Consider the following 17,861-nt stretch of genomic DNA (forward strand, 5'->3'; position numbering starts at 1 on the left):
CCCTGCAGGGGCTGAGATGCTCAGGGCTGGGAAGCGATGCTCTGCTGGGAAGGAAGGACCGTGCTGCCATGCACATGGCCAACAGCAGCGGGGACCCCAATGGGATGTGGAGATGCAGCCTCAGACCAAAAGCCAGAGCCTCGCGCTCTCCTCCCTCAGGCAGATCTCAGCCTTCAGCTGATCCTCCCCTTCCTCCCCTTCTTCTGCCTCCCTGACCAAGGGCTGAGCTGCACTCCCAGAACACCAACGCAGCCCTGGGCCATCGCATCCGATAAGCCTCGCCTTTGCAACGAGCAATTCTGTGACCATCAGAGTGCTCCTGCATATCGCCCCCAGCCCTCTTTGCCCCCCTGCCATGCCAGCTGGAGCCTCCCGAGCACAGTATTAGGGGATTTGCACTGCATGCTGCTAAATTTGATATGTCCTTTAACAGGAGACAAATGGTTCGCAAGGCTTAAAAAGTATCGACTTTTCCTTAACAATAAGCGCTAATGGCCTTCAAATAATCAATATTTAAAGTCATTATGGGGTTACACATTATACTGTTAAATCGGAGCCTCACGCTTTAACCCCATCGCATCCTCCCAGCGTGCTCCAAAGGCTGCAGTGGGAGATGGGAACGGGGCTGGGAACGCAGATTGGAAGCGGCAAGGCGTGGAAATAAATTTAGAACGGCTGGAAGAAGGGGGAATAAGAAGGCATGAGAGCTCTGCTCCCTTCTGCTCTGCGTTTGATAGGAAGAGACACTTGAAACCCGAGGTAAGAGGCAGGCGGCACGCAGCTCGGGGCTGGCTGGCTGTGCTGGCAGCAGGCTGCAGCCATCATCACGACACCTCCCAGCTCCATCCTTCCTCCTTCCAAACCTTTTTCTAGCTCCAACCCCAACCGCCCTCCCCTACAACCTGCCTGCTGTAGGAGCTCCATCCCTGAACCCACCTGGAACCCCAGCCCTGCGCCCACCAAGCTGCTTCTGCTGCTGGGAATGGAGCAGCCTCCATCCCACCTGCAGTCTGCCTCCATCACCACCTCCTCAATGCTCAGTGCCCGCCTGAACCTCTGAAATTTCTTACCCCTCTGAAGCAGAGGTGCACAAAAGCTGCTTTGATTTACCCTGATACAGAGCATGGCCCAAGTGCCCTGCTGACAGCTGCAGGCAGGACACATGCTAGGAGTTAACCCACAGCAAGAGTTACCCCATGGCAGGAGTTAACCCAGTGCTTTCCTGCTTAGCAATGTGCAGCATCCCAATGGCTCTCGGGGTGCTCAGGCACCCAAGGAGACTGCACCAGGAGCACGATGCACAGACAGGGCTCTGCTGCTGGTGTCTCAGGCTGCTGGATTGGACCGTGCTTCCTTTGCTTGCCTGCCTCATTCCCACTGACACGACTCGTTCTGCTTGTGTGCAAGCTGGCACGTGGCTGCCAACATCCTGCTTTGTGCTGCTCTGCTTTGACTGCAGTTCTCAGGGGCTTTCCTGGACCGTATGCTTTCAGAGCAAGGAAAACAATCACAATGAGGGAAAGTGAGGCATAGGACTTCCTGAGGGCTGCACACACAGCTGGCACAGGTACCCAGCAGCCTTATGAATGGGCCACACCTGGGGGTGCTTCTGCACTGTGGGCATCCAAATGGGGGGGGGGGGGGGGGGGGGAGGGAGGGTGACCCAAAGGGCAGGGGAAGGTCTGCACCCAGCCCTGTGGGATTCCTCTGCCCCGGATGGAAGGCGGAGGCTGCAGCTCCTGTGAGCATCCCCACCTCCCAGCTCTGGTGGGGAGGCACGAAGCACTCAGTTCATTTCCCTCTGGAGTTGCTGATTGCAGAGGGCACGGCTGGGGAGGGGAGGGCCGGCTTCCCAGCACTGCTGGCAGCAGGAGAGAGAAGCCTCGCCTCCTTCTTCCTCAAAAAAAAAAAAAATAATAATAATAAAAGGAAATTTCTTCTCTTTTTCTTCCATCCCAGCACATTCCTTCTGTCTCTCATCTGGAGAAGCCACAAAACACAAACTTCAACGTCTCCACTTCGCTCTGGGCAGAGCCGGGCAGGGGGTCTGGGCTCCCCACAGCCACAGGGTGGGCGCATCGCCTTCTGAACACCCCACGTTACACCTGCACGAGCTGCAGCCCCCCTCCCCAGCCCCGCAGCGGTGGGTTACCTGTCGGGGAAGTGGCTGTCCCTGTGCTGGGGGAGGCCCTGCTTCCTGCGTTGCGAGGACGAATTGCCGGCAGTGGGGATGTGAGCTTCCATCGCTCCCGGGTTCCGCGCAGCCGCCGCCGCTGCCACCTCCTGCCGAGCCCGGAGGAGATCTGGGGAGAAGGGAAGTGCTGAGCCCAGGCCCCGCTAACCCTGGGGTCCCTGGTATCCCCCCCCCCCCCCCCCTTCCTCCCAGACAGCCCCCCCTCTCCCTGCCCCACTTCCCCCTGCGCTGCTGCCGGCTCCCCGCGGGTGACAGCGCTCCTCCAGCTCCCCCCTCTCCCCGTGTCCCCCCCTCCCCATCCTTCATCCCTGCGGCCCTTGGGCGACAGCCACCCCCCCCCCCCCCACTTCTTCTTCCCCCCCATCTCTGCTGTCACGCGGCGCTCACTCGGTGGAGCAGAGCCGCCTCCACCTCCGCAGGAGTTTGGCAGCAGAGGAAATTGTGCAACTCCGAGAGAAGCGGGGAGGGGGGGGGGGGGGGATGGAGGAGAGAAGGAGGGGGGGCTTAATTGCCTCGCATGGCAGAGGGAGGGGAGGAGGAAAGGAGGCCCCCCCCACAGCAGCAGCAGGATGCTGGTCCGGCAGGTTGCTGCACGCCTGGTGCTGCTGCGGGACAGGAGAAGGCTGCTGTTCCCTCACCAAACCCATCCGCACCGTAAGACCCCCCCCCCCCAACAACAGCCATTCCCCCCCCCCCCCTCCTTTCCCTCCTCCCCCTTCTTTCTCTCAGCTCAAACCCCCACAGGACCGCATTAAAGCCCGGAGCACTCGGAGCCGGGCACAGCGCTCCTTCCACGCTCATTAATTAATTACCTGCAGGACCCAGGTCACCCCTCGCGGCGGTAATTCAGCCGCCTGGCGTGCAGCCAGCTGCAGCAGCCGCATCGATCCCCAGCGACCACAACAACCCCCGCCGCCCCCCCCTATATCCCCTCACCCCCCCCCCCCCCAATCACACACACACACACAAGCTCTGCTATTTACAATCCTGCACTCTGACAGTTGGGAAATCAGATTGATGGACAGCGGGACGCCGCCGGTTGAGGTTCCAGGCGGGCTGGAGGGAAAAGAGGTTGAGGAGAAGGGGAGGCGGAGGGGGGGGGGGGGGGGGGGGGGGGGGGGAGGAATTAAAAAAAAACAAAAAAAAAGCCCTAAATTATTAACGTTTTTTAAATTATTAATGGTATCGGTGCCTCCGTGCGAGCCAGCGGATAAACTGCGCTTTGTAGGGGCAGTAATAATTGATAGCTGCGGTGTGGAGCCCATCCAAAACGCACCGAGTTCTGTCTCTGCTCCCCAACGCTCAGGGTGACCCTTCCGCCAAGGAGAAAACTGCCTCACAACCATTATATATATATACATACATTGGGCTTTTAAGGTAATGAGCTCCTTCAGTGGGGGGTGGCACTGGGGGGGTTCTGCCCCACGGAGCTCCGCAGCTCTGCCATGGTGTGGGAACACTGATGAGCCAATTCTGACTCTCCAACAACAGGAATCGCCTTCTTGCCCCCAGAGAAGCCAATCAAATCAAACAGAGTGGAAAAGAAGACAGCCTCTTCATTAACCTAACAAGGAGCCCTGGGGATTTGCGCTCCCAGACTGGAGATTCTCCTCCAGCTCCTGCTGGATGGATGGATGGATGGATGGATGGATGGATGGATGGATGGATGGATGGATGGATGGATGGAATGCTTCGCGGGTGCTGCTCGTGCTCCTTCCCCACAGCCCTGGCTGGGAAGCAGCAAAGGGCCCGTGGGTTCTGCACAGCACCACTCGTCAGCAGTGCTCCTGCTCTCTGCTCCCAGGCTGGAGCCATGCTGTCACCTCCTGCCTCTCCTGCACTGCCACATGCAGGCAGCTGGGTCCCATCCATCCTCCCCGCAGCACAGGAGCCTGCAGCTTGCTTGCGTGGGGATGCTGAGCATCCCAAGGACGATGAGCTCCTGAGGATGCTGAGTCCTCCCCAGGGTGGAACCTCCATCTGCCTGGTGCCCCCTTTAGGCACAGCACAGCATCGTGCAGCCACGCTGCATTCAGGCAGCTTTGTCCCCATCTGATGGCAAACCCAGCAGTGACCCTTCCTATCATGCAGCACCCAACAGGCACAGCAGGACTCCTCCCACACGACACTGTCCCAGCTCAGGGTACAAAGCAGGGATGGAATAAAGCAGGACCAGGGGTCCCCTGCTGTCCCTAAGCACCCAACTCCACCTCAGAGGAGCAGACCATCCTGGGAAGGCCTGCAGCCAACTCCTTGGTGCTGGAAGCTGCAACCTACGTGCAACCTGGGAAGCCCCCACTGCTGGGGACCAGAGTGAGCCCTGGGGATGCAAACACCACTAAGTTCAAGAGATGACACCATGTAAGAACCTGTCCCACCGACTGCAGCATCTCCCTGCATCTCAGCTGCATCTACACATTTTAATTGTTTGTAAAGCCATAGGACTCCTAACTCTCATTAAGGCAAAAGGCCACCGACAGCAATTTTGTCTGCATGCACAAACCTTCTGACCACACGCTGTCGATGCTTAACGACACCACACCCCAAAGCCCATCAGCAAAGGGCATCCCATGGCACCACAACCACACGCAGCGAACTGGGAACAGCCCATCTGACAAAACCCGAGCTCCCCACCTCAAACCCAAGCCCTACCTCCGTGGCTGGGCACTGCCATGCTGTTGGCCAGCTGGTAGAGCCGCTGCTGCTGCTGCTCCTCAAACGTGCCGTGCTCGTTCAGCGCCGACATCATGCGCCTGTAGTGCTCCTCTGGGGTCATCTGAGTCACTGAGTCCTCCAGCAGAGGCGTGTGGGAGTTTTCTAAAGGACAGAAAGGTTTGGTGTTGGGACAATCTCCCTTTAGCTCGAGCACGTGCAGAACCCAATGAGGTGCCAGTGTGTGCATACCCATGGCTAGGCCTCCAGCCACGGCCGTGCTCACACACAGCAACACCCACAACACACAGATGCTGGTCTTTAGCACAGGACACAATCACACAACTGGAAGGACACCAATCTAGACGACCACAGAACCGCAGCATCGTTCAGATCCCCACCCCACCTTGCCCACTCCATGCCCCTCACAGTGCCACATCTCAGCACCCCGATGATGGCAACCCCTCCACCCTCCCCGGGCAGCCCATGCCCACACACGGCTGCTTTTGCATCTTCTTCCCCTTTGCCAGCTCTGATCCCCACGGCAGGCAGTGAGGACAGCCAGGCAGTGCAGGAGCACACGCAGCACACTGCTGCGGGTCTGCGCACGCAGCCCCACCGCCCCGAGGCCAACATAATCACACCCAGGCTGGCAACGAGGAGATGAAACCACAGAAGCTCTGTGTTTACTGTAAGCAACGCACAGTGATTACCCTTCTCCCCCTCCGTGGTGGTTTTATCTCGGATCTCCTCCAGGGCCAAACCCTTCCCGTGATGGGGGAACTCCCAGCAGCAAGGTGGGCAGGAGAACCACGGGACCCCCTACAGCGTGCCCCCAGCCCCACACTGTGCCCCCAGTGCCAGGCAGGCACGCTGCCTGATGCCTTCCCTTCACAGCTTGGAGGATTGTCACCCCCTCCCCCCATGCCCTGCCAGCCCTACACGCTCACATTTCCATATGAGACGCCAGAACGTTCTGCTCTGCTTGACAGCCACTGCTGCACCGCCAGGGCTCCTCCTGAGCATCCCAGGGGAGGGAGGGATGATGGAGGGAGGGCTGCTGCCCTGCTGGGAGCACTCCCAGCCCCACAGGTGCTTTTCCCTGGGCCAGGGAAGGACTGGCCCGCTGGCTCTGGCTCTTTGCTATGACACGGGGTCACCTTCCCTCTTCCTACAGTTGGGGTCCCAAATCCCACATCGGCAGCCCATGGAGTCTGTGGCACAGGATGCAAAGACACTTCTAACCCCCCTTCGGCCCCTTTACGTGGCAGAAAGTGGGCAAATTGAGACTCAGAAAGCATCTCCATCCCTTCTCTTCCTCCCATTCTGAGGCCCAGAACACCTGACAGGTGCCAAGAATTGCTGGGGAGCCCCCTGTGCTCGAGCACGACACAAACCAGGGAACGTGGGGGCTGCCAGACAGCTCAGCTCAGACTTTCCACCCTGTCTTGCAAAGGGCAGGGAAAGACTTTCTGAGAAAAGAAGTGGGAGTGGAAAGTTTGCTTTTATGCCAGGCTTCCTGGGAACCCCTCTCAGAACGAGTGGGGGAATCCCTGCCTGAGTCAACAGGAGCATTTGGGTCCTGAGAGCAAAGCTGTGCTCAGGGGGCACTGCCCCTGTAGGGCTGTGCTCAGCCCTATAGGGGCAGTGGGAAGGCAGAGGATGGGACAGCATGGGACCACTGCTCCCATGGCAAAACCATCCATCCATTGGGCTCTTCCATGGAGAATCCCAATGCAACAGCAATAGGGCAGGTGGGTGATGAAAGGAGAAGAAGCCAAGGGCAGCATACAGGGTTCCCCCTTTGCACCTCTCAGTGAAAAGCTAAGGTGCTCCTGGTAGGAACAGAGAGCACAGGGGAGGTGGGACACGTGAAACAAAAGATCTGGCACGCTGCAAGAAGTGACACGAGCATCCCATAACGCAGGGACAGGGAATCACCAGCAGAGAGGGACATGCCATCAAACCAGGCACCATCACCTACAATACATCCAGACACACCAGCACGTCAGGTTTCAGCCTGCAGGACCCCCCCCCTCCAAGAACACACCTCCAGAGCACCCGGCCCTGACAGCTCTCACTCCTTCCCACAGCCAGGGGACTGCAGATGGGGTGGGCACTGCTGGCAGCTCATTAGGCACAACTTTACAACAAAGCCTGCAAGCCAGCGGCCTGCACGCCCTCCTTTAGGCAACGCGGAGACAAACTCATTAGCTGCAGGCTCCATTACTCTGCTGGCTGTAAAGAAAGTTTTCAAATCGCCTTTGCAGCAAGGAGCCGTGGAACAAATCACATTTTTAAATCCCCTCTAAAAGAGAAACCTTCTGCAGATCACATGTCTGCAGGAACGCTGCCAGGAGAGCAGCCAGGCAGCCCCATCCTCCCTTTAAGGGAGCAGATGCCAGCACGATAAGCCCCGCCGTATCTTTTATATTAAACATGTAATCAAGGCATTCTGCCTGAAGAGCAGACACCCCTCAAACCCACCGCGAAGCTGCAGCTTGCTCTGCAGACCTCAAAGCCATCCTTCTCATTAAGATACAATTCCCCCCCCTTCGATGAGATAAAGCCCCCCCCCCCGTCTCAATTAAGTTAAGAAAGGAGAAGAAAGGGGCGGAGGGAGGTGGCACTTACCCTTTGGGGACTCACTTCGGGCTTTCTTGCTCTCTAACGGGCACTCACTGCTGCTGTTGGGAGAGCATACTCTTCTCTTGCCTAAAATGTCATCTAGGAGAGATGAGAGCTGGGTGTCAGAGGCTGCCCCGTGCAGAAGCAGCTGGGGGGGGCTCTGCTGCTCTCCAACGCACGCTCACGTGTACTACAGGCAAAGGAAAAAGAAAAACCACCCCCCCAAAAAACCAAACCAAGCCCTGAAGTAAGAAAAATCATCATCCCGAGAGCCGCGCTCTGCTTTCCTAATCACGCAGCCCCAAAGCGCGTAATGACTGCTGGAGCTCTGATCAATGCCACGCTCTCCAGCCATAAATCCCCAACCCGCCTCGTTTCCTTACTGAGTTTCATCGTTTGTTCTGCTGCCTTTTGTCCCCCCGGTGCTTCCACTCCTTTCATGCCCCGATGCAAGAAAAAACAACACGCCAAAAGCACAACAGCTCCGCGACTCTTCCCACCACCACCGTGTCTCTCTCTCTCCCTCTCTCTCTCTCTCTCTTCCCCCTCCTCCCTCCCTCTCTCTCCTCTTCAAAACCTCAAGGTCCTCTGCAATCTTTCCCTTCGGAAACGCTCGAGCCCTTTGCATTAGCGCAGCCCCACGAACCAAATACCCAATGCACAATTACAGCATCCCCAAACGGATTCCGAATCGATAGCCTCCCATAATAACGCTGGGGAAACTGAAAGCATGATGTTGCATATGGGCAGGAAGGAAGAGGCTGTTTGTCACTGCGAGCATCAAATCCTCATCTATCAAGGGCTTGTTAAAGATGCAGCATCTTCGGGAGGAGAGCTCACAAACAAGCAGCATCTGAGCCGGCACACAGAGCACCTGCAAGCCAACGCTGCTGCAGCTTGCAGCGTGCACTCGTTAGGGAAGGCTACACAGCCCCACGGTGCTATTTATGAGCAAGCAGATTCCAGGTGACATTGTGAGCCAAGGCAAGTGTCCTTCGTGCTCAGAGTCCCTGGGTGGGCCCAGGTGCTGCACTTCCCCTGGCACTGAGCACCACGCTGCAGCTCAGGAGCATCCCCAGCTCTGCACAGCTACAAGTGGCATCTCCTGGCTTCCAGCAGCACAGGCTGCCCCCTGCACCACCCACCTGCTAGCACAGACAGCACCGAGCTGGCAGCAGAGCCCCAATAACTGCCATCAAACAGCAGAACAGACGGGAGGATGGAGCCAGCCAGAGTTCACATCCCAGGTGCAGAGCCACAAATCAGCCCTGGCTGCCTTCCACATCCCATCACTCCTCCTGCCTCAGTTTACCCTTGAAATAACTTCTCCCAGCCTGGCCAGCAGGCAGCAAACCCATGTGGGTTTTTTCTTTCCTTTCTTTTTTCCACTTCTGCCTCCTGCCTTCCACAACAGCCCAATTGGGAAGGATGTTATCAGCAGGACTGCGCTGCTATCAGGGCAGGGTAGGTGACGTTGCACACCCCCATGCAGACTGAGAAATGAAAATGCTTTTTTTTTCTAGTCACCGTGCTCTGACAGCAGGATTTCAGAGCCTAAGGCAGCTGGGCAGGCTGGAAGCTCAGCTCTAGGCTTCCCCACAGAGCATCATCAAACCCAACCCCAGGAGATGACAATTCCCAGAACCACACCACGATGCTTTGGCAGCAGCTCCACGGGCTCAGTTCTCTCCAATCCCTCAGCGCAACGTGAATGACAGCCCTGCAGGGACACAGGGGATGTCCTTCCCCACCAGTATCAGAGCCCTGGGCTGCCCCCAGCAGCAGCCATGGGATGAGGGGCCGGGCAGGAGGAGCAGCAAGCCGGTCCCAGCCTTTGCCAGCAGGGATCAATGGAACAAAGGCAGAGCGCAGCGCAAGGTCATGGGAAGAGCGGGCTGTCCTTTAACAGAGGGCAAGGAGAATGGAAATGGGAATGATTGGAGGGCCAGGCAAAGGGGAGCAAAGGGTTTCTGCCACTTAGCAGCAAAACAAAGGCAGCATCCTCTAGCAGCAGGTCAGCTGGACGGCCCTGAGGACACGGCAGCAGCAGGCTTCAACTCTGCACTACTGCACCGCGTTCTCCCCACGCTCTGTTCCCTCTCCACATCCATTTGTTGGCTGTTGTTTGAAGTTAGCTGCAAGCTGTCACTCTCAGACCCGTGTGTCACACAGCACGGACCCATGTCACTGTCTCAAGCACAAAGCAGCAGGATTCCCAAAGCCCAGCACATCCTCCATCCGCCCCTAGGTTGGATCCCCCTTCTCTGCTCTCACTGGCCATCTGCCTCTCCTCCCACCATGCAGGCAGCATCCCGCTCCTTCCCACCTCCCCATGGCCAGCCCCAAAACCTGCTCCAGTATTTCCCTTCCCAAGGAAGGAAGCAGGGCTGAACCAACCTCTGACCCGTCTGGAATGGGGTTGGTTAATAAGGAAGGCACACTGATGTCCCCAGGTCTCCCAGCTCCCTGCAAAATTCCCTTTTACGGCGTGCACCGTGCCATAAAAAGGTGGTAAATATTCATAGTATGGAAAACACTCACAGAGAGGATATACTGCACTTAAGAGAGAGATCTGGATTCATTTTATATGCTGCAGAGAGGCTGTTTAGCAATTGCAAACTTGTGAATCCCCCCTTTGCTTTTTGGAAGAGATGCATGGAAGGAGGCAGGGCTGGAGGTCCGGGCGTGCTGGGGACCTGCTGGCTTTGCAGTGCTGTGCCCTCAGCACCATTTAAATGTCCAATTGCTCTCATCCAACCCCTGCAAAGCCCCGCGCCGCTGCAGCCCGTGACAGCTCTGACAGCCAGACTCCTTAATTCCTTTTTCTTATTCCCTTAATCTGTCATCTTTATCAGGCTGAGGAAGTGCCAGGCAGCGTGCAGGAGCCCCGGCCCCGATCAATCTCCACATTACAGCTGACAGAATGGTGCTAATAACTTATTGATCCTATGTTTGCCAAGCCCCACTGGGGTGGGAAGGTTTCCATTGATTGGCTCCAAGGAAGGGGCTCTCAGCTGCCAGGGGGGGGGGAAAGCCATCCAACTGCCCTCTGCTGAGGAGCCCAGGGATGAAGGGAGGCTGGGAAGGGCCAACAGGAGGACAAGGGAGCGGATTTGATGCGTAGGAACCAACTCATCCCTATGCACATCCATAGCAGCAGGGAGATGCCACCGTGCTGACAGTTTGTTTTCAGCTGCCTGTGAGACACCTGGGAGAGGAGGTGGAAGCAGAGGAGGTTATTTTTGGAAGGAGGATCATCTGGCTCTTCCCAGAGCTGCAAGGAAAGGGAGGGAAAGTTGCTGATTATATACAGCTGTTTGGGCTGCTGTGGGGAAGCCTCTCGCTGTGACGCTGCATCAAGGTGCCCCTGCCCAAAGCTCTGCTGCAGCTGCACCTGCAGGGCACAGCAAAAGGCAACGCCAAGCATTTCCACACCACGTTTTGCCATTTTTGCTTCATCTCCCAGGACCTTCACCTCCAAAGGATGCTGGGTGCCTCCTGCTGGGCTTCAGAAGAAATAAACAGGAACCTGAAGAAAGCACAAAGGGCAGACAAGCCTCCAGACAGGCACAGCACAGACCCTCCCACTGCCTAGGTGAGCAGCCGGCCTTCCTGCAAGCCAAGGTGCCCGGGCATCCAACTCCCAGCTGTCCACGTGGTGATGATTTTCTGCTCAATTTAAGGCAACAATTCAATAGAGGCAGCTTGGCTGTTGTTGTTTTGCTTTGTTAAATGAAAACACGGCTGCATCCCAGCTCATTATGACACGCAGCCTCTGGGATGCTGTCTCTTACCATCAGCCACAACATCCCCGGGCCCAACCCTTCCTCTCCCCTCCCCTGCAGATGAAAGCTCCAGGTTGGTGCCTTAAAGCAGCCCCAAGGAAGGGGAGGTAGGCGGCTACACCAGCCACAAGTCCTCAAAGCCCCCAGACCCATTTTTAAATGCTAATCTGCTTCCATTCCATCCCAAAACTTCTCCTCCTTCGCCCCCCTGGCAGAGCATTGAGTGGAAAGATGTGACAGGAGTGTTAAAACAGAGGAACAAATAACCTTGGGGTGAGAAGAGAGAGAACCACAGAACACCCAGAGTTGGAAGGGACCCATTGCAGGGTGCTTCTCTCCATTAAGACCCCCTTCTGAGGTACTTTTCCTTTCCTCCTCCATTTGGCATATTAAATATTACATCCTGCCATTCAGCGAGCACCAGAAGGGAAGGACAGAGCAGAAAACTCACGGGGACAAGAGAGGGGAGAGCATCCCCCCATCTCCAGTGAGCCTGGGGGCTGTGGGTATCACCCAAACATCACAGCTCACCTCCAGGTTTCTCCACCCAGGACCAGCCTTACTTCCAGCATCTCCGCTAGAAAGCTTCAATTTTCAATGATGATCACCTATTTGTTTTTAAAATAAGAGTCAGTTTCAGGGCAGAGCAGGAGGAGATGGATGGGAGCCCAATGCAGACGCAACCCTGACGTCCAAACAGGAGCTGGGTATCATTTTAATCAAAGGGGAGCAGCAGAGAAGAGAGCTAAATTCCCTTGCTCTACATCCCCAATCTGCACAAACAGAGTCTAGCAAAGAAGCCAGGAAAGACGAGGCAGGAAGTAGAGCTATGCCTGCCCTACTGTGGGCTGATCTGCCTCTCCATGCCCTGCTGTTCTCATGCACTTCAGAGCAGCACAAGGTGTGCACCAGCAGCACAACCATCACCTGTCCCCCGTGAGCCTTGCAGAGCAGCAAGAGCACCCTTCTCATTTCTGACTATAAATGCATTTCCCAGGCCCTGCAGCTCTCAGCTTTGCTGATCCAGACTTCTGCAGATGCTCGAGCCCTACCCTGCAGAGCCCAGAACTAACACATGCCATTCATTCCCAGCAGTTTCAGTCCCTTTCTACATTGCAAAGAGCATTCAAGACCCAGCAATAATTCCGCTTTCCCAGTCCACGCTGTTCAGAACTACAGCCCTGCCTCTAATCATGGTCTCAACCATAAATCAAGCAGCTCTCACAGAATTCATCATAAACCAACCAACCCTGCCGACTTCGATCCTCTTCTTGGCCCCACGGGCCCTGCAGTAAACAAACCTCCGTTTGCACTGCCCTCTGCTCAGCCCAAGAGCCAAGTGCACCCACATTAGGCTCCTCACCCTGCCCTACAAGCACACCAGGAATGGTGTGAGCATCAGTTCCAGCTCACATTGCTGTCCTCGTTGCCTCAGCTGTGCATTTCTTCCTTCTCCTGCAATGGGAGAACCTCACACAACAGTTCCAGCAGGTACAAATGAGGACCTCTGCCTCTCATCTTTGCTGCTGCTTAGCGAGAAGTACGCTTTGCATTTCTGGCATGTTAAGGATCTCAGAATTTCAGCAGCACTGATAAGGGCCAGCTGTGTCCCTGTGAAGCAAACAACATTAAAGACCATTTTAACACACGAGGTCAGCCGAGACACCCAGACACGAGGCAGGTCACAAGGAACAACTTATCTCCCCGGCCAGTTTGCCTCTCAGAGCTGTGTAATGAAGGAGAAAAGGAGATTCAGCCGTGCCAGCAAGGAGGGGGAGCTGCTGGGGCTGCTCTGCAGACAGCACAACCCCCCTGCAGCCCCAGCCAGGAGGGAGCCTCATGCAGGAGGAGAAGCAGGGAAGCCTCTGATTAATGAAATTACAAATCAAGCCACGCTCTCTGCAAGGCCTTTCTGCTTCACTTGATGCTAGCCCCGGGGATGCTGCACTTTGCTGGCACGGGCTGATTTGCAGTAGTTTAACACAGACCACTGGACGTGAGGATAACGCAGGGCTGAGATCTCAAAACACTGCAGCACTTCACATCCCCGAGAATTCCCTTCCACGTTCACTGCCACCCAGAACACCACGAAACCTCACAGGGCTCGCTCAGAACAACAAAGAGCAGCAGGAGAACAGAACAGAGCCGTCCCAAGGAAAGCACAAATCTGGGGCTGAAGGAACAGGACCGGCTCCGGCCGCTTACCTGCAGCTCCCAAGCCAACATCCACGCTGTTCCTCTTGAATTCACAGCGGCTCTGGGTCTCTGGCATAACGAGCTGGCGGCTCTGATGCAGGTTGGAGATGATAGTGGAGAGGTCGTTATCACGGCTGCAACAGAGCAGAAAAGCACCAAGTTAAGGAAATCCTATTTGCCGCCACGTAATTGATTTTCGCGTGCGGACGCCTGTGTGAGCAGCTCAGGTTTACCCCAACCCTGGGGGGGGGGAAGGGGGGTGGGTTTCTCCTTGGGATCCATTCCCAAATCACCCCCCCCTTGGTTTGGGAGAGCAAAACGCTTCCCGTAAAGGGCTGAGCGGCCGCCAGCTGTCAGCTGTGCCAGATACACACAAGGTGCGTGGGCCGCGTGGATGGAAAAACTGAATTGCAGCTCCGTCCCAGCACTCATAGGAAACTTGAACGGAGAGAACTGATAGTTTTCTATCAGCTGCCATCCCTTCTATCCTCGAGAAGTAAGATTTTCCATTCCGGCGCTGCTGGAACGCACCGTTGTTTGCTTGGAAACTGCTCTTCTGTTCAGAGAGAAGCCCACCGTGGATCTGCACGCATGCAGCACTCAGAGCACATGGCACAGCTCTATCTACAGAGCCCTCGGAGCACTATCTGCTCCTCTCCTTGCATCAGAATGCCGAGGAGCGGGCTGGGTCCAACCAGTTTTGGCTTCCTCCCTATGGAGAAGGACCCAAACTCAGCAAGACATTCAGTGCAGCCAAGCTCTTGCAAAACACTCCTCCATAAACGCAAACAGAAGAGCTGCGAGCCTCCCTTTGCCCTCCAATGCTCCCCCTCCACCTCCCCAGCAGCAGGTGCTCAGCAGGGCTGCTCCTCACCCATCTCCCTGCAGGAAGATGCCCCACGGGGGAGTGCAGCCCCCCAGCCCTACTCACGTGCCAAGCGTGCCCGCCCGGTGCTGCCACACACAGCACATGGCCACCGCTCCCGCTGCAGGAGATGGCCTCACCTGGGAGCAGCGGGACTGCACGCAGGGTGCATGGTCTGCACTCACCCAGCTCCTGCCTGCCCTTAAATATCCCCTTCTGATCCCCTTCTTCCCCTCCCTCAGCCCACTCTCAGCACCAGATCCTCGGCCCGGTGCACAAGCGGGGGCTAATCTGTCGTCTAGCTGCCGGCTAATCAGATAAGTTTAGGGCAGAAAGTCTTTCTAGACAGAGGTACTTTCCGCGGGCGTCTGGCTCCAGATTTGCACAGGGTGAGGCAGACTGGAGAGGTTCTCCAACCTGCTGCTCCCCCCGGCATCCTCAGGGATGCTCAAATCCCAAAGCTGCTGAGCACCCGGTGCGTCTTCCTCCGCTAAGCCCGCACGGATTGCTCCTTATGCAAGCAGGAGGCTCATGACTTAAACGAGCCCACAGGTGAGTGGGAAGCCCGTTTCTCCTTTGCCAAGCACTTTTGGGTCTTATCCTCTTTTAGCCGCCACCTTTAAGATGCATTATGCAAATGTTTTGGTGTCTTAAGTCATTTAGGGGATTAATGTGAAGTGATTATCAGTTCTTTTTAATCATGCCAATCAATAACTGGATGTCAGGGACAGAGGACAAATGCAGATAAACGCTGCCATCAGCACAACGCTCGGGAAGGGGTGGAGGAGAGGAGTGCAGGGGGAGAGAAAAATAGGATCGTGACATCTTTGCAATGGCAGAGCATCCTGCATCCCAATGAGCACCTCTCACAGCCAAGCACACCAACCTATTCCTTCCTGTAGAAGGAATGGGCTTCTGCCTACACTGAAACACAGCTGCCTTCTACAGGGGAGGAAACTGCTTCAAATCTTAAGCTTTTATCCCCAAAAGCCACCTATGTTTTTAGGTGTCCCATCACATTTATCAACACCCCAGCACTGGCAGCGACACCTAAAAGACCTGACCCACGCCCAAGCAGGGCTGATGGCCATCCCTAAAATGCAGCTTTGCCCAATGGCTCTGCAGAAGACAAAGCTGACACGAAGGTGACATTGAGGGAAAAGGGACACAGAGCAGAGCACGTAGGATCAGACAGCTTTTAGCACATTGCACCATCCCCAGGAGCAGCTCTGCAGCACTCGGTTGTGCTGGGAGCTCACTCTGCCATCCCCTGCCTGTTCGAGACAGAAAACTTGCAGCATTTTCACCAGCAATTCTCTTAGACCTCCAATGAGCAAAGCCCAACTGACTGCTTTCATCCCAACATCTTTTAAAAAGAAAATTAAGTAACAACACAAAAAAAGCCAACCTTGAGGAAGCTTAACTTGGAACTGAATCTCAGTCCTCCAGGTGCCCCCTCTGTCCCCCTGCAGCCGGCAAAGCATCCTCCCAGCTCAGTCCTGCCCTACACCAACCCATCCCCACCACCACCAGCCCTACACCACCAGCTCCACTTGCCCTAAAACCCCCCAAAAACGGTGTTTCTCAACAAAAAGCAGCTCCTGGAAAAATTGCCCCCAGCACTCACCTCTGCCAAAAGCCAACTGCACACTGCCCAACCACCAGCACTGATACACAGTGAGCAGCACCTGGGCAGGGCTGGCCCACAGCTGGTCCTATCACCCAGCTGACCAATGCTGGCCCAGGGCAGCTCCCTCTGGCCAGCTGGGCCCTGATTGCTCCGTCCTGCTCACCCTGGCTGCTGGTAATTTGTGCTCACATCTTTGCCTTCATGGCTGGACTTGGTGATCTCAGTGGTCTCTTCCAACCTCCACCCCAGAATCACACCATCACAGACCCATTCAGGCTGGAAAAGACCACCAAGATCCCCATATGCAACGCCCACCCATGTCACAGTGAGCCTCTGTGTCACATCCCCACAGCTCCTGAGCAGCCCCAGCGATGGTGACAGCCCTGCAAGCAGACTCACTCACTGCAATCTTGTTGTGCACAGAACAGAGCTGCAGCGCACGCAGCCAGCACAGGACTGAAGACCCTTCTCTTGCAGGGAACGCAATCCAGTTTGCAGGATACTAACATCCAAAACCAGGGATGACAACGGATAGCAGCACCTGAAACCTGGCTGCTTGTCCTGGCAAGCATTAAAGCACCTCAAGACCAGCAACCGAGGCTCCCTGGAAGGAAAAATGAAACGGCTGGGAGAGCATCACCCCTACAGCTCCACTCCAGCGCAGCCCCACAGGCAGGAGCCCCACTGAGGGGATTGCAAAGAGCCACGTGGAGGATTTCTCCATCTGTACAGAAGGCTGTAATCCCCCCCCAGGTGCTCACTTGCAGCCCAGCAGGGCACAGGGCTCTGCTCTCCTTTGTCTCGCTGCCTGGTGCTGCCGACGCAGGCTCCCCCCACCCATGCACAAACACACATGCACACACAATCAGATTAAAGGTCTGATCCCTTCCAGTAGCATAATATTATATTTTAAAAACCGGATTAGAGAAGAGGGGCTTGAGCAAGATACACATCTCCCGAAAGGTCAAGGAGGAGACAAACAGCCTTCTGTGGGGCTGCAGGTTGCCATGGCAATACTGGGTTTGCATGGGGTTTGGGTAATTAATGCTTTAGGGCCGTGGTGACACAGGTGTTTGTGAGCAGCAGAGGTGCACGCCCTGAGCTTGGGCACTTCAGCTCCCAGAGCACTGCTGCAGGGAGAGGCTCTGGGCTCGCTGGGACGTGGCTCAGTGATGCTGACAGCTTCATAACCCCCCCATTCCTGGATGATGGGAGCTCTGATCTGCAGGTATTCCTGCTATTTTAGCTTTGCAATGCACTCCTAGCACGAGCAGCCTTGAGTCCACAACTGAGCTTCACCCAGCCCTGCATCTGAGCAGTGAACCCAGCCTAGCTGAACTCCTTTTGTCACTTCCAATCACAGCTGACGCGCTGCTCCCTATCTGAACCCATCGTCCTGGTTCTGTGAGCAGCTGCACAGAGCAGGATACGTTCAGGAAGGGTGGGGGTGGGAAAGGGGCAAAAAGAAGAGAGTGCTGATGGCTGAGGAAGGAATGGGATGCTGTGCTCACCAGGCTGTCCCTCCTGCTATAGAGCTAAGGGACACGCAGCAGTGCTGGGGACATCTCTAAGGCCAACTCTGGCCAACCATGTGGTGCAGAGCTCACACTGAACTAAACCTGAGGTCACTGTCGGTGTCTCGGTGATGTTTACTGCTGTGCTCTGCAGAGCCTCAGAAGGGAACCATCCCACCAAACATACTGTATGCCATGCCTCTGCCTATTCTCCACTGCAAAGAACACCCCAGGCTGCTGCAAGCTGCCATCCCACGGGAACCCTGGCCTGTCAGCGGGCTCTGCCTCGCTGCTAAGGAGGAGAAGGGGTTGGGTAATTACAAAAGCTTGGGCAGTTTCCAAATCCTAATGAATGGGAGCAGCAGATCCCCCCTCCAGGAGCGCAGGGAAGTGGTGA

General features: G+C 56.0%; 1 protein-coding gene across 3 annotated transcripts in view; it reads right to left on the reverse strand.

Annotated features, from left to right (window-relative positions):
* Positions 1-17,861, reverse strand: part of SAMD11 (sterile alpha motif domain containing 11) — a 98,261-nt gene that overhangs the window by 9,104 nt on the left and 71,296 nt on the right. For all 3 annotated transcript variants that reach the window (XM_052691547.1, XM_052691546.1, XM_052691545.1), the window contains 4 exons: positions 13,465-13,589; positions 7,481-7,573; positions 4,847-5,011; positions 2,153-2,303 (listed from right to left, as the gene is read on the reverse strand). In XM_052691547.1, the coding sequence (XP_052547507.1) occupies positions 2,153-2,303; positions 4,847-5,011; positions 7,481-7,573; positions 13,465-13,589 (534 nt within the window). The remainder of the gene's footprint in view (positions 1-2,152; positions 2,304-4,846; positions 5,012-7,480; positions 7,574-13,464; positions 13,590-17,861) is intronic.

The sequence above is a fragment of the Tympanuchus pallidicinctus genome, unplaced genomic scaffold, assembly GCF_026119805.1.
Source record: "Tympanuchus pallidicinctus isolate F22 unplaced genomic scaffold, pur_lepc_1.0 scaffold29, whole genome shotgun sequence".
Lineage (NCBI taxonomy): Eukaryota > Metazoa > Chordata > Aves > Galliformes > Phasianidae > Tympanuchus > Tympanuchus pallidicinctus.